We start from the raw sequence: 15,312 nt of genomic DNA on the forward strand, positions 1-15,312 counted from the left end.
TATCTATCTATCTATCTATCTGCCTACCTAACCTATCTAATAGACAACAAGCGCGACAGTACGACAATATATGGATGGAAAGTTATCTTTTGTCTTTTGTTATCTATCTGTTTTAATATGATGTAGAACTGGTGGCATGTATATACTATTTTTAACAGTATGTGAAACACTATATACTATACTACACTACAGAAAACAGGTAAAGGTACAGCTTTATTAAACATATATTCATAGTGTCAGCTCACCTTCGGTTTTAGACACTCTCGTTGTCGAAGTTGAAGTTGAACTTGGAGGGTCAGCAGCTTCATGCTGGTCTGATGTTACAACTATTGTTGTCATGAAAACACAACAGACTTGTATAAGAAACCTGGTTCTACAGTCAGTAATGATCCTGATATTAAATGGATTACATTTGTGTTTTAGCAAGGTATTACCCGTTGTGTACAGCCAGTTTATCTGCAGCAGCAAAGACAACTACAATAATAATGTGTGGTGCTCTTGTTGTAATGGTAATGAAGATATACCTGTATATCTGAACATAAGAAGAATGGATCTTCTGTTGAGTGGCTATAGCAGATTAACCCAGGATTTACAGTATCAGCTATCTTGGATGAATTTATCTTGGTTTAGCCATAAATTGGTTTCATGAAATCTGAGTCATCTCACCAGATTAACTTAGCCAGTTATACATATATATGTTTACCCATGAATCGGTTTCATTAAACCTGAGTTATCTCACCAGATTAACGTAGCCAGTTATCAGGGATATGTTTATCCATGACTGGGTTTCATGAAAGCAATGCTACATTAGTTACCATGGAGATTTATTATGTGAAGTTAGCCTGATCCGGACCAGTCTAACAGCCAGGTTTAACTCCTCCAATTAAACATTGTGACCATTTTATACTAATTATTTGTGAAGTCAGACTATGTGAAACCATATTCATGGACAATCTATTTTGCTGGGCCTATTTGTGGAATATATAACTGCATGCCACATCACTGTAGTTAGGCTAGGCACAGGAATATGAATATCTATCAATGAGTCATTAAACATGTGGATTATATTCTGTCAGATTATTGTCTGGACTATGGATTCTTTATTGATCTGTCCTGATGAGTTATTGATTACTTTTGTTCATTTGGATTGACGTATGAATGTGTGGAGACAAATTGATGCATGCTCGTGCAGTAAGTACAATATGTAATGAATGTTTGGTACTGTGCACGTTGGAATGATCTATTCAAATAGATTTATACAAAACTAGGCTTGATCTTTGTCCTTTTATTTTTCAAATCATGTAATTCAATATAATTTAGGAAACATAGTAATCTTAACCACTTAAACCCTCTATTGTTAGTAAAACACACCTTACAACTGTTGCCTACTTCGTACTTGGTCTTTTTTCACTTCATACCTACAGCTGATCTAGCCGATCTGCAAGCTCACAACGCGACGGGTTCTGAGCTTGTAGATCGTCTATTTTTGGATAAGGTTCCCCCAGAATAAGTTTGCAGGGTGGTTAAGTGGTTAAAAGAATCAAATACTTCCCGTTTATATTTTTTTAGTCAAAATGTATACTAAATGTTACTGGTACTGATTGCTACATTATTATGTTTACAGTGAGTATGAAGAATTCCGTTACATTAATTATATTACTAGGTATTTACATACCCGGTGAAGTGCGCAGGCGGATAGGAGGATGTATATGATGATTTAATTGTGAAGTTTAAGTTAATAGCAGTGGTTAGTACAATAAGGCCATCACACGCTTATCACTTTCGATAACAAATGACACTGATCATCCCCTGTATCGCTACTTCGACCTCATGCCATCTGGTCAGAGATACAGAACCTTAAAGTGGAAAAAGGTTGGTTTTAGCAGGAGTTTTGTCCCCTCAGCCATCGCAGCATTAAACCAACTGCCCCGTCCATAGGAGGGTTTTCTGTGTACAGTGGGGACCTCATGTCTTTGTCTTTTTGATATGTTGTTTTTGTTGTTATGTTGTTTTTGTTGTTATTAACGAACAGACCTTGTGAAGACAATTTTCCCCTTGGGGACAATAAACATTATTATCATTATAGTACATGTAGCCTATATTTTGGGGGTAGGCCTACTTTAACATTCAGTCAATCCACTATTGCCTCCCAAAATATCCTCTCCGTTTTATTACAGCATCAGTATTTATTTTATAAGCCTACTTCCTCGTAAGCGCTCCTTCTCCATTTCAGGATCAGTAAATCTGTGCTCCACCACATGGTCTACTGGGGAAGACGTTGGCTTGACAAAGTCTGGCTCGACAACGTCTCTCCTTCTCAGCCTGGCTTGGTGTTCGTGGAACAGAATAAACCAACCTGCACCGAGCAGACTTTGTCAAACCTGGATTTGTCTTACATCCAGGATGAAACGGGCCCATAGGCTTAAGCCCCGGCAGCCCCTTCAGTAAAACAACACTTGCAGGTCTACAACTAATTGAATTGTCTTTAGAGTCAACCTACTTTAAACAGAACTCACCTGAGACAGATCTAGCTGCTCCTTTAGGTTGTTCTGCAAGAAATAAAACAATGTTTAAATGAACAGCTTAGGATTCAGCTCGGTGTTCAAATGACAACAAAAGTGGCTCAAAGATCAAAGAAGAAAGTGCTCTAGGAACACTGGGAAACCAGTATTCACTAGACGTATATACTCAAAGACTGCACTAAACTTATATACTTTAAGGCTGCACTAGACTTATATATTGAATATACAGTTGCACTTGAAATGATTCAGCCCCACTACAAATTTGAATTATTGGCAACATTCACAAACTGTCAGCTGTTTGCAATAAACCCATGAAACGAGGACAATTGAAATAGCTCGATAGAGAAATTCAACACATTTAATGACTACTAAAGGCTGAAAATATGCCTGCCCTTCATGACAAGCATCTTTTCTCAATTCTCAGATCATTATCACCTACCCTTGTTTTCTATACTTTAGTGAACCAGCTAAAGTTCTGATTGCATGCAGACTCATTTAGCATGTTATCATGTTCATACTTCACTCATTCATTATAGTCCTCTACTTCTTATGTCCAGGTTTGTAATAGGTCCAATAGATCATCTCCAGTGGAGATGATCTCCACAGATTTAGGGTAGCTTGCTGCCATGATGTGCTTTAGCCAGCATCCTCCTTATAAGAGCAACACACTCACTCTACAAGTCACATTATTTAAAATTATTTGTGATGGTGTGACCTACGGTTCAAACGTTTTTTTGGGGCCCCGAGGCTAGAATCCATCAGTATGTCATACTGAGGCCTCATGAAAAATGTGCCATTTTTATGCGCTTACCGGTAATGCTGCTAAGCCACCTGACTACAATGGCTGCCACCAGATTATTTAGGAAAGCAGCTGGTCTATGCATCATGTTTGCAGCAGATCATAACAGCAGCAGGATCTATAGTGGTTATCATGAAGGGTGGAATCATTTGGAGCCTGCTGTAGTTTTAGTTGTGTTGAGCCATTTAAATAGTCCTTGTTTTATTTGTTTATCAAACCACTGACAGTTCTTGAATTCTGCCAATAAACCAGTGATCAATGAGGCTGAATAATTGTATATAAATAATGAATAATGTCTACCCTCTCATCACCTACCTTTGGGTGTATTTTGAAACTTCTCCACTAGATCTTTCCTCTGGATCTTCTTCAGCACATTGATAACGATCGGAATTTCTTTACTGGGATATTTCTCTCTGATGAGATCGACGGTGTCCATCCTGTTAGCTTCCTTCAGAAGACTCTTTAGGAGCGGCTGGAGACCTTCAAGGTTAACAGGTTTCTGCAGATGCCACTGGAACTCCTGGAACTCATCGTCACCCAGATTCTTTAGTGTTTTCAAGATACGTTCCTCTAGTGTCTCCATGGTTGATTCCTGGAACAAACAGAGGATGTTATCGTCTCAGCTACTATGCTTGAACGTATTGTTTTTCTCTGAAGAAGATGTACAAACACTTATGTCAACATCCTAGCATCAAAATGGAAAAATGTATAAAACATGCAGGATCAGATCTCATTACAGATCTCAAACATGGAATTAGTTTTCTACAGGAGACATCAATAATAATCGGCTGGAGCTCTTAATTGATCACTTGGAACTTCACAGGGGTTGTGCACTGAGTTGATTGATTAGGCCATAAAAGTGTCAACCTTGTTAGTGCTCTCTCTAATCACTGACCACATCAGAGACAGCAATCACTTTGATATCTGTCAGAGAGGGGAGGGGGGAGTGTGTGTGTACAAACACAGATCTGTGAAGTTATCACTTTAAAGTAAAGTGGATAACTTTTAGCCCATTATTGTAATACTGTATATATTAAACTGTTTCACACAGTCATTAATAGTAGCTTAAAGTAAATGTAATAACTTTTAGCTCATAATTATGGATGTTTCTCTGTCTCAGCAACACTCTCGTGGGATCTATCACCAGTAAACATCTGAACGAGATCAGACGGCGCTCACTTAAGAGAGCATTAGAATGTGTGTAGCATTGGGCGTATCTTTAATAATTGTATATCTTTGTACAAATGACAGGTTCTCTCATAGCAGTGTGTTTGTAGATCTACAGCTTACCTGTGACTCCTTGTCTCTGTCCCTCTGTGTGCTGCTGCTGCCCTCTACTGGCTGTGCTGATGTTGTCTAATGAAACAATGATATCATTCATTCATTTATATGAGTTTATCAGCTAATATCTATAATATCACACACGCTGTGCGCAGCAAGTTTAGCAACACAACGGTTTCAGTTGCCTGTTCCAGTTGCCAGTTCTGTGAGAGAAATAAGCAACCAGGTCTAGGAAAACGAGCCCAAAAGAAGTGACAATGGGCCACAAGAACACTTTAAACCTACTGTATACATCGGCTATTTGAAAATAGCAGATCTACAAGCTCACAATGCGTTGCATCGCGAGCGACGCGTTGTGAGCTTGGAGATCTGCCATTTTCTTTTTTTTTTTCTAAATTTTTATCCCGCGATTTTTGTAACCCATTTTTTTCACCCGGTGCCAATTTCCTAAGTGATCCTGGGCACTACACCAGCCCTACACCAGCGCTACACCAGCCCTACACCAGCGCTACACCAGCCCTACACCAGCCCTACACCAGTCCCCCATAGCCTGGGGAGGCCAGGGCCGAGATCATGCTTCCTTCAATGCATGAGAGCCAACTGACCTTCTTATCACCTGACAGGGGAGAGTTTCCCTGGTTGGACGTAGCGCGTGGAAGGAACACGTTATTCCAACCAGTTCCTTTCCCCTCCATCAGGCGCCCCGGCTGTCATGGGGGAGGCAGTATAGTGACCAGGATTACTACATGTTTTTGTGAGGGTATTAACTACCCTAGGAGACACGGGGAGAACATGCAAACTCCACACAGAGTGGGCCCTTTCACCAACCCCACCCTGGGTATGGGCGCTGATGACGCGGAGGAGAGGACACGCCCCCAGCGTCCACAGCGTCCCAGGCGGGAATCGAACCCAGGACCTTCTTGCTGTGAGGCGACATCGCTACCGACTGCGCCACCGTGCCCCGGAGATCTGCCATTTTCAAATAAAAATCTTGGGGGCTAACTTATTATAAAAATACCTGGCAACACTGGCTCAGTGTGAAGATGGGGCGCATGCACACAGGGCGCATGCGCACGCAGCGACCAGCAGCGAGTGTAGTTTGGTTTGTTGTTGTGTGCTGTTTGTATGTTTTTCTGTCGTTCTACGTCTTTTGTGTCCATGTTGACAACGGAGCCTGCGGTGCATCATTAAGTGCATCATTGAGACTACTTTCTGACAACTTCCCCCCAGTGTGGCTCGTTTTTAGCTTAGATCTGGGGGACACGGTCGCCGACAAGAGACACAGAGACCTGCTACGGCTAACGGCTAGCCGCTAAACTAGTCGGAGCTAGGCTAACAGAGTGAACTTTCTTCACACAGAGCCTGAACTCTCTAGCCCTAGAGCAGGAACACTCTGGCTCGGATAGGGCCAAGGATCTACTTGCTATGCCACAGCACTGAGACTACTTTCTGACAACTTCTTCCCCCCAGTGTGGCTCGCTTTTAGCCTGGATCTGGGGGACACGGTCGCCGACAAGAGACACAGAGACCTGCTACGGCTAACGGCTAGCCGCTAAACTAGTCGGAGCTAGGCTAACAGAGTGAACTTTCTTCACACAGAGCCTGAACTCTCTAGCCCTAGAGCAGGAACACTCTGGCTCGGATAGGGCCATGGATCTACTCGCCATGCTGTCGGCGTTGCTGGTGTTCCAGCTGATATGGAGCCTGGGACACTCACTGCTGTCTCCCAATCGGCCAGCTCGAATCCAATACACCACAGAGCAGCTACTTCGCTGGCGCAACACTCAGGAGTCAACCGTGGACCTGATTCGACCGATCCCCGCGGAACTACTGACACCCTGCGACCCTTCCGGAGCCCGTTGGACGGGAAAACGGGTCAGAAAGCGTGGGAGAAGAGGAGGCACTCGCCTGAGGAAGACCCAACCCCTGTCCCGCATTCCGCTACCTTCCATCATCCTCTCCAACGCGCAGTCCCTCCGGAATAAAACTGATGAACTGCACGCTCTAATCCGCTGCAACCACGACTTCAGGGATTCCTGCATTCTAGCCTTCACGGAATCTTGGCTATCCGAACAGGACTTGGCCACCGATCTGGAGATCGATGGCTTCGGAACACCCTTTCGTCTCGACAGAGACGCCTCAGTTACGGGCAAGTCAACCGGTGGGGGGGTATGTTTGTATGTTAATGAGCGTTGGTGCAGTGCTAAATCTGTCATTGTTAGGGAGAGTTTGTGTACCCCTGATGTTGAATTGCTCTCTGTCTCTCTGCGGCCAGCGTATCTGCCGAGGGAGTTCCCACAGATATTCATTACAGTCGTTTATATACATCCAAAAGCTAATGAGGCTAGCGCCTGTGAGCAGATTCTCAGGGTCGTACAGAAACTACAACTAATCTCCCCTGACGCACCAAATCTCATCCTTGGTGACATGAACCATGTGTCTTTGAAAAAGACTCTCAGAGACTTCCATCAATATGTAACATGTCCGACTAGGTCCAACAAAACCTTAGACATGTGTTTTGGTAATGTCAAGGACGCATACAAATCTGTACCCCTCCCGCCACTGGGGGCCTCCGATCATAACTGTGTGCACCTTTTTCCTGTCTACCGCACTGCTCTAAAACGTGGTAAAGTGCAGAGCATCCGCATTAAGAACTGGAACGATAACAACGCCTGTGAAACCCTCCGAGGCCTCCTTGAGGGCACAGACTGGGACATGTTCTCTGAGTCCTCTGCCGACATCAATGAACTGACAGATGTTGTTACTAGCTGGTCTTTGTATTGTGAGAACATTGTTATTCCTGAGAAAACCATCAAAGTGTACCCAAACTCTAAACCATGGGTATCTAACTCCCTTAGATCTCTTCTGCAGAAGAAGAATAAGGCCTTTAAGGAGGGAAATACAATAGAACTGAGAAGTATACAAAAATAAATTAAAAGAGAAGTATGGGCTAGTAAAAAGATCTACAAGGAAAAAATCGAGAGCCAGCTTAGAGCAAATAACCTGGGCTCTGCCTGGGATGGTATGAAAACCATGACAGGGCTGAAAGAAAATGGCAGAAAAAAGGTCATATTAGCTAATTACAACTGTGACCAACAACTGGCTCAGAGCCTCAATGATTTCTATGTAAGATTCGACACCCATGACTTCAGTGTAAATCACTCTGAGATCAGGAATAGACTTCTGTCTGCCCCCCCCTCCAGATCTTTCTTTGAAGAGCAGGATGTGATCAACTGTTTTAAAAAATGCAACCCTCGTAAAGGGTCAGGCCCGGACCATATTGGTGGCCGCTTGCTAAATACATGTGCTGAACAACTAGGTCCCATTTTTCACTCCATTTTTAAACTGTCTCTTAGCCAGCAGAAAGTACCCTCCCTTTGGAAACGGTCCACTGTGGTACCCGTAGCCAAGAACAGCAGACCTAAAACACTTAACGATTTCAGACCCGTGGCCCTTACTTCCCTTGTCATGAAACAGTTCGAGAAGATCATCAAGGCTGAGCTTGTGGCCAAAACTGAGAGCCTTCTCGACCCGTTTCAGTTCGCATATAGGGAAGGCAGAGGTGTCCAGGACGCAACTGCCACTCTTCTCAACCTGGTTCTCAAGCATCTCGAGGGTAGTAAAAAGCATGCCAGGTTGCTCTTTGTTGATTTCTCCTCTGCATTCAACACGATCCAGCCCCATGTCCTGGTTGAGAAATTAACGAACACCTTCAGTGTAGACCCATGTCTGGTAGGCTGGATCCTTGACTTTTTGACAAATAGATCTCAATGTGTAAGGGTGAATGAGACAATGTCCAGCCTCCTGCCCACTTCCACTGGTTCGCCACAGGGCTGTGTTCTCTCCGCTTTCTTGTTTATTTTGTACACGGATGACTGTCGCAGTATGCACGACAACCGTTTTATCATAAAATACGCGGATGACTCAGTCATTGTCAGCCTTCTCGACAATGACGAGGTCGGACATGGTTAGGTCACAGAGGACTTTTTGTCCTGCTGTAATGATGCGTTCCTCGAACTAAACATCTCAAAAACAAAAGAGCTCTGTATTGACTTCAGACGTGATCCCCCTCCCATCCAGAACACTGATATCTGTGGCCAGCCAGTGGAAATCGTGCCCAGTTACAAATATCTTGGCACGATTATTGACTGTAAACTGAGATTTGATGTAAACACTGACATGCTGTGTAAGAAGGGCCAGCAAAGCCTTTTTTGTCTTAGGAAATTGGCCAGATTCAATGTCGATAGAGAATTGATGAAACTGTTCTATAGTGCCTATGTACACTCTGTTATCTCATTCTCTATCACCTGCTGGTATGGTAACCTCGCCATTAAGGATAAAAATGCTCTGGGAAGAATAGTCAAAACCGCCTCCAAAATTACTGGCATCCAGCTGGAGAGCCTAGACCCCTTCTATAACAGACAGCTAATCAAGAAGGCCAGGTCCATTCAACAAGACAGAGCCCACCCACTCGAGCCATCATATAGGATGCTGCCTTCTGGCCGTCGTCTGGGTGCCCCCGGTGTCAAAAATAACAGATTCAAGTTTTCCTTTATTCCTGCTTCAATTTGAGCAATCAATGCTGCTAATAACAGGTAAAGGGTAATGGTATTGTGATATTGATGACGATGATGATGATGATGAAACAAGCACTTGTTGACCGGCACTTTATATTCTGAATGTAGCCTTTTGTTGTATCTCTTGCACTTTATCTCTTGCACTTGATGACGATGAGATGATGATGAAACATGCACTTTACGACCGGCACTTTATATCTCTGAATATACGTGTTGTTTTATCTCTTGCACTTTATCTCGTGCATTTTGCTTTAGATGATGATGACGAAAACAAGCACTTTATGTCCGGCACTTTATTCTCTGAATAGAGCCCTTCGTTCTATCTCTTGCACTTTATCTTTATCTCTTGCACTTTGATAATGATGATGTTGACGAGGATGAAACAAGCACTTTATGCCCGGCACTTTATATCTCTGATGTATACCTCTGAACGTGGCCCTTTGTCTCAGATCTTGCACTTGTTGCGCCCAGACTTATGTTTTATGCTATGGCGTTTGTTTGTTGTCCTGTATTCTGTGTATGTTTTAAACCACTACTCCGGCTGTAAAACTATTTGCCCTTTTGGGACACTAATAAAGACCTTGACCTTGACCTTGATAGGCGGTGCTCAGAGTGAAACCGGAGAACAATGCCTAGCCATGACCAATCGAAACCACTATGCAAATCTCGGCCAAGTGTCTCTCCACCCCCCAAAATAACACACAGACTCGCACAAAACCAGCCTACTTTGCCATACAAATGTAACCATTTAATGACTCTAAAACGACAATCTTTTGCAATACAAATCTTCTTCAACATTCAAACTGTGTTAATATGAAGAAAAAACCCCAGAAAAACACACCAAAAAAAATCTCATTTATTTTGCTGTTTTCTACTGTTTCTCAACTGGCGAGTTGATCCCCAAATCTCCAGCCACTGTCACATAATATTCATTCATTTATATGAGTTTATCAGCTAATATCTATAATAGTACACATTCTACTGGCTGTTCTGATGTTGTCTAATGGAACAATGATATTATTCATTCATTTATATGAGTTTATCAGCTAATAGTTATAACAGAGGTCTTCCTACTTACACAGTGGGCTTCAACATCCTCCCTGATGTCTGCCTGCTTCCTGTCTGCCATGTTGTGCTAAACACACACACACACACACACACACACACACACACACACACACACACACACACACACACACACACACACACACGATGCAAGTTAATTATGGCAGAAATAAATATAATTTAACTTAACTCTATATTAAAGGACGACTTCACCCATTTTCACCTTTAGAGTGTACGAATGGAACCAAATGGACCTGTAACGGTCCATGTGGTTCCATTTATGACTTATGAGAGGGTATAAATGGAACTGAACTCACTCACAAAGTTCTCCTTGTTTCTCTGTTACTTTGAACCAAATTGATTTACCAAACTATAATGAATAATCTAACGATACAATACGATACGATAATACTTTATTGTCAGTTTGCACTGAAATTTGTCTTGCGACCCAAACAGCCATGTATGCAACACATAACAGTACACACATTTGACATGACACAAGAAAACAACAAAATACATACATAAAGACATGCAAAGACAAGAGCAATGTCCACCACTCAGCCTACCCCTGGCCTATAACTCCTGATTAAGCCTCAATGTCGTCTGATGGACAAAGGACCTCTTCAGTTTGACCTTATTGTATGTGGGTGCAGTACGTTAGTCCGACAGCGCATTCCTCCGACAGCGCAGCGCTCCGACGTTTCCAATACTAAACCCGAACCAAACCCGCACCCTAACCCTAACCGCACGCGGATGCCACATAGTCGGAGAAAAGGTCTGTCGGATTAACGCATGCCTCCCATTGTATGTAGGAACACTGTATCTCCTTCCTGAAGGCAGCAACCTATATTCTCCATACAAAGCATGGCTAGTGTTTGAAGTGATATTCCTTGCCAACCTTATCATACTGTTATTATACGTAGATGTATAGAGCCTCTGAAGTGGTTGTCCAACAGTCTTTGAACAAATGTTCACTTGCTGCAGCAGTTACACTTACTCTTTGTCAAATGATTCCAAACGTCTCTATTTTACCTCAAATATAAAAGTAGTCAAAATAAACCTACAAGTATCACATGACGCATTACCCTGAGGTCACATGACTTACTGTCACATGTCACTCTAGCAGAGTGACAGGTGTAAAATGTCACTTATAGCTCTATCTAACTCACTGGTTCTCAATGTGGGGTCTGGGGACCCCCATGGGTCCGGGGACCCCCAGGGGTCCTTGAGGAGGATCCAGGGGGTCCCCAGCAAAATGAGCAACAGTGTAAAAACTTGAGCCTTATTATTTATTTTTTGGCAAGTTCAAATATAGCAGATCTACAAGCTCACAATACTTTGCCTGGCGACAAGTTTTAAGCTTGTAGATCTGTTGTTTTCAACAACAAAAAATGAAGAAATCTTAAGTTATGGGGGTCCCTGGTACAACACCATTTCATATGGGGGTCCCTGGTACAACACCTTTTAATATGGGGGTCCCTGGTACAACACCTTGTCATATGGGGGTCCAGTGTTCTAACTCATTATTTTATAATAGTCTAAAGTTCTCTAAACTAATGAACTATTTGTACTGCAGACGAGAGACTAACAGTCTGTGGTGAGATAGAGCACAAAGGCTGGAAAGTCCCTTAGCTTTAAGGAGACTGTCACTCTAACCTCACCACAGTACATATGACCCGCCCTACTCTGCCTCTGATTGGTTCAGGTTTACACATGATGAGAGATGATTGGTTAAAGGTACAATGCAACTAAATAATAAATATAATGACATTCAAAATCACATGTTGAACACAGTATTTCAACTAGCACTGAGCTGATCGGCGATGTGCACATGCATGCGTGTGCACGTGACGACGTCATAAAACAGAGCCCCACTAGCTCAAAAATCCACAGCGCATCACTGAGCGCGCGCGCGCACACACACACACACACACACACACATAATAATAACACTTACCCTAAATGAATCTATGTTTTAATCCAACATGGTAAAACAACATGGAGTCCAGACTGAGTTGTTGTCGTGTCTAAATGGTTGAACGTACCAACGCACTAACATGTGATTCATACTGGGTGTGTCTAAAGCCACACTCCTGTGTTTTTATATTACGCGTCTTCAACCAGGTGGAGTCTTGTTGCAACAGGAAGTGCCCCCCCCCGCTATGAAGTCATAATCAGTGGTGTAAAGTAACTAAGTGCATTTACTCAGGTACTATACTTAAGTACAATATTTAGGTATTTTTTACTTTACCCGGAGTATTTCCAATTTTCAATACTTTTACTTCTACTCCACTACATCTCAGAGGCAAATATTGTACTTTTACTCCACTACAATTCTTTGAAAACTTTAGTTACTAGTTAGGCTACTTAGGCTATTTTCAAACATTTTAGTACTTTTACTTTTGGTACTTTAAATATACTTTTTGTAATAGTACTTTTGTACTTTTACTCAAGCAACATTTTGAACACAGGCCTTTTACTTGTAACGGAGTATTTTTATATTGTGGTATTGCTACTTTTAAGTAAAATATCTGAGTAGGCTACTTCTTCCATCTCTGGTCATAATTTAGTACATTATGAGCTTTATTATGGATAAACAGGATTAAACTGCAGCTACATTTAAAGGGACAAGCCACCCTAAAACACAACCCACACTGTGCTGTTCCTCTGACAGTAGAGACCTGTGTCATTTCACTTTTTAGATGGAGGTTCCCTTTAAACAGTAAGAGAGAGAGAGAGAGAGAGAGAGAAAGAGAGAGAGAGAGAGAGAGAGAGAGAGAGAGAGAGGGAGGTAGAGATAGCGTGACAGCGAGAGATGAGGCGTGTCTGTACGTCACCTGAACCTGAAGAGAGAGAGAGAGAGAGAGAGAGAGAGAGAGAGAGAGAGAGAGAGAGAGAGAGAGAGAGAGAGAGAACTTGTTTGTCTCCACTTTGGTTTCAGCCAAACAAGTTCTAACAAGAGAGAGATGATAAAGACAGATAAATATTTAAATGGCACCTCTCTACAACACGCTTTACACACACACGCACGCACGCACGCACACGCACGCACGCACGCACGCACGCACGCACGCACACACCCACACACACTAAAAGCATGAGATTACATTACAGTCATTTAGCAGACGCTTTTATCCAAATAGACTTACAATAAGTGTATTCAACATAGGTAGGGAACGAAACTACTAATCACCAGAAGTCTGAAGTGCATTTTCTGCAAAAACAAGCAACCAAGAGTATACCTAGCGCTAAGGTAAAAGTGCTATCTATCAGCTATCTATTTCCTTACACAGATGAGACAAAATAGCAAAATCAAGTGAGCACGAGCTAAAACAAATACGTTTATCGACTAAACAAGATCCAATAAAACAATACAACAATAGAAAACAAGCGTTCGTACAACTAGTTAATAGCAGGTAGGCCAGGCAGAGAGATTGAGAGAGAAGGGGAGCTTGTACAGATCTGCTATCTTCAACAACAACTAACAACAAATGAACACATCTTAAGTTATCTATCAATCTAACTCACTGTTTCTCAATGAGGGATCTGGCCCAGCTAAATGAGGAAAAACACTTAAGCCTTATTACATGTTTTGGCTGTTCAAATATAGCAGATCTACAAGCGCCCAATGTGTTGCCTTGCAACAAGTACAACACCTTGTCATATGGGGGTCCCTGGTGCAACACCTTGTCCTATGGGGGTCCCTGGTACAACACCTTATCATATGGGGGTCCCTGCTACAACACCACTGACCACTGACACAACTGACAAAACACTTTGTTAACACGCTGAGGAAGGCTTGCCACCAAACAGAACGCTATTAATTAAAAAGTACCAGAAGGATTATTTTTTTTAACTGTCTTGATTGAGGGGGCGTCGGCCTCCCACTCCTTTATGATTTGATCAGACGTAGCAAAACAAAATGGAGTCCAGCCTGTCCAGTTCACTGCTTTACTGTCGTGGTTGAACGTACCAACGCGGTAACATTTGTATCATAATAATGGGTGTGTCTAAAGCTACTTCAACCAGGTTGCATAACAGATAGTAGTATGTGAAAATGTTCTGGTCCTTTTAGCTGCTAATTGTATCTTTTTAATAACTCTGTTAACATGAACCCACTCGTCATCACAACTTACAACCTTACAAAATACATTATACATAAATGGCATGAGCCTTATTTTTTTAAATAGTGAAAATAGCCGATCTTGTGACGCTTTGTGAGCTTATAGATCTGCAGTTTCAACTGTTTTCTGTTTTCAGAAAAAGTCCTTTAGAATACGTAACTATGTTTCAAAGCAGAGACCTGCAGAGACGGAGTCTGCAGAGACACAAGGCAGAGGATGTGGTCAGGTTGAAGCTTTCACATGGTCACATGATCTACAGCCTTCTCGTCTTCATTTATGTTATTTTTTTACATAGATTTCTCTACCATATCCTTTGCTGTAGCATTTATTTAAAAAATTGCTGTATCTTAAAATAAGTTAATGCTGCCATCAGCCGATCGCTGTGCCGTGAAGAAAAAAAAGAGGAAAAAAAAGAACCGCGTCCACGGTCCCACAGTGACACACCAGCCCTCGTCACAACATCCTTGTCACCAGACCAACAACCCTGGTGTCAAAACTCTAACGGAACAATAACCTTCATACCAGCAGAACAGAGCGAATTATTAACATAATATATATAAAGATACTTACTCTACATGTATCATATCTGTGTCTATATAACATAATATATATAAAGATACTTACTCTACATTTATCACACCATACTAGAAGGATGAATCATATCAGCGTCGTCTCGTCTCACTCCTTCTCTGTTCCGTCTCAAGATGGAGTCTCAACGTTCACTTCCTGTATGTGGCGTGTTTCAAAATGGAGGCTGTAGAGTGTCAGTGCATAGAGAGAGAGACAGACAGGAAGTGGGGGGAGGTAATAACCACAAAGCAGAAGTTACATATTGTCGTTGTCAGGCAGAAACCTTGTATCTTCATATTCCATCATTTTATGTCATTTCCCCCCTTAAAGTAGACTAATGTCATGCTCATCTGCTCAAATAAATCCATATTTTC

The 15,312-nt window shown here is 42.2% G+C and overlaps 1 protein-coding gene across 6 annotated transcripts in view; it reads right to left on the minus strand.

The window, feature by feature from the left end:
- The window catches only part of LOC311039739 (NACHT, LRR and PYD domains-containing protein 3-like), a 246,419-nt gene extending 231,347 nt beyond the window's left edge, over nucleotides 1-15,072 (minus strand). For 3 of the 6 annotated variants that reach the window (XR_014600196.1, XM_084049696.1, XM_084049692.1), the window contains exons 1-6: nucleotides 12,202-12,257; nucleotides 10,258-10,314; nucleotides 4,612-4,677; nucleotides 3,637-3,913; nucleotides 2,517-2,549; nucleotides 246-326 (exon numbers count right to left, since the gene is read on the minus strand). Coding sequence is in view for 5 of the 6 variants with exons in the window: in XM_084049696.1 (XP_083905822.1) it covers nucleotides 246-326; nucleotides 2,517-2,549; nucleotides 3,637-3,913; nucleotides 4,612-4,677; nucleotides 10,258-10,308 (508 nt within the window). In the remaining variant the exon portion in view is untranslated. Of the gene's footprint in view, nucleotides 1-245; nucleotides 327-2,516; nucleotides 2,550-3,636; nucleotides 3,914-4,611; nucleotides 4,678-10,257; nucleotides 10,315-12,201; nucleotides 12,258-14,992 lie in introns of those variants that run through there. The other 3 variants (XM_084049693.1, XM_084049694.1, XM_084049695.1) reach the window with 3 other exon arrangements.
- Nucleotides 15,073-15,312: the final 240 nt, after the last annotated feature.

The sequence above is a fragment of the Gymnoscopelus microlampas genome (assembly GCF_963454915.1).
Source record: "Gymnoscopelus microlampas genome assembly, chromosome: 23".
Taxonomy (NCBI): Eukaryota; Metazoa; Chordata; class Actinopteri; order Myctophiformes; family Myctophidae; genus Gymnoscopelus; species Gymnoscopelus microlampas.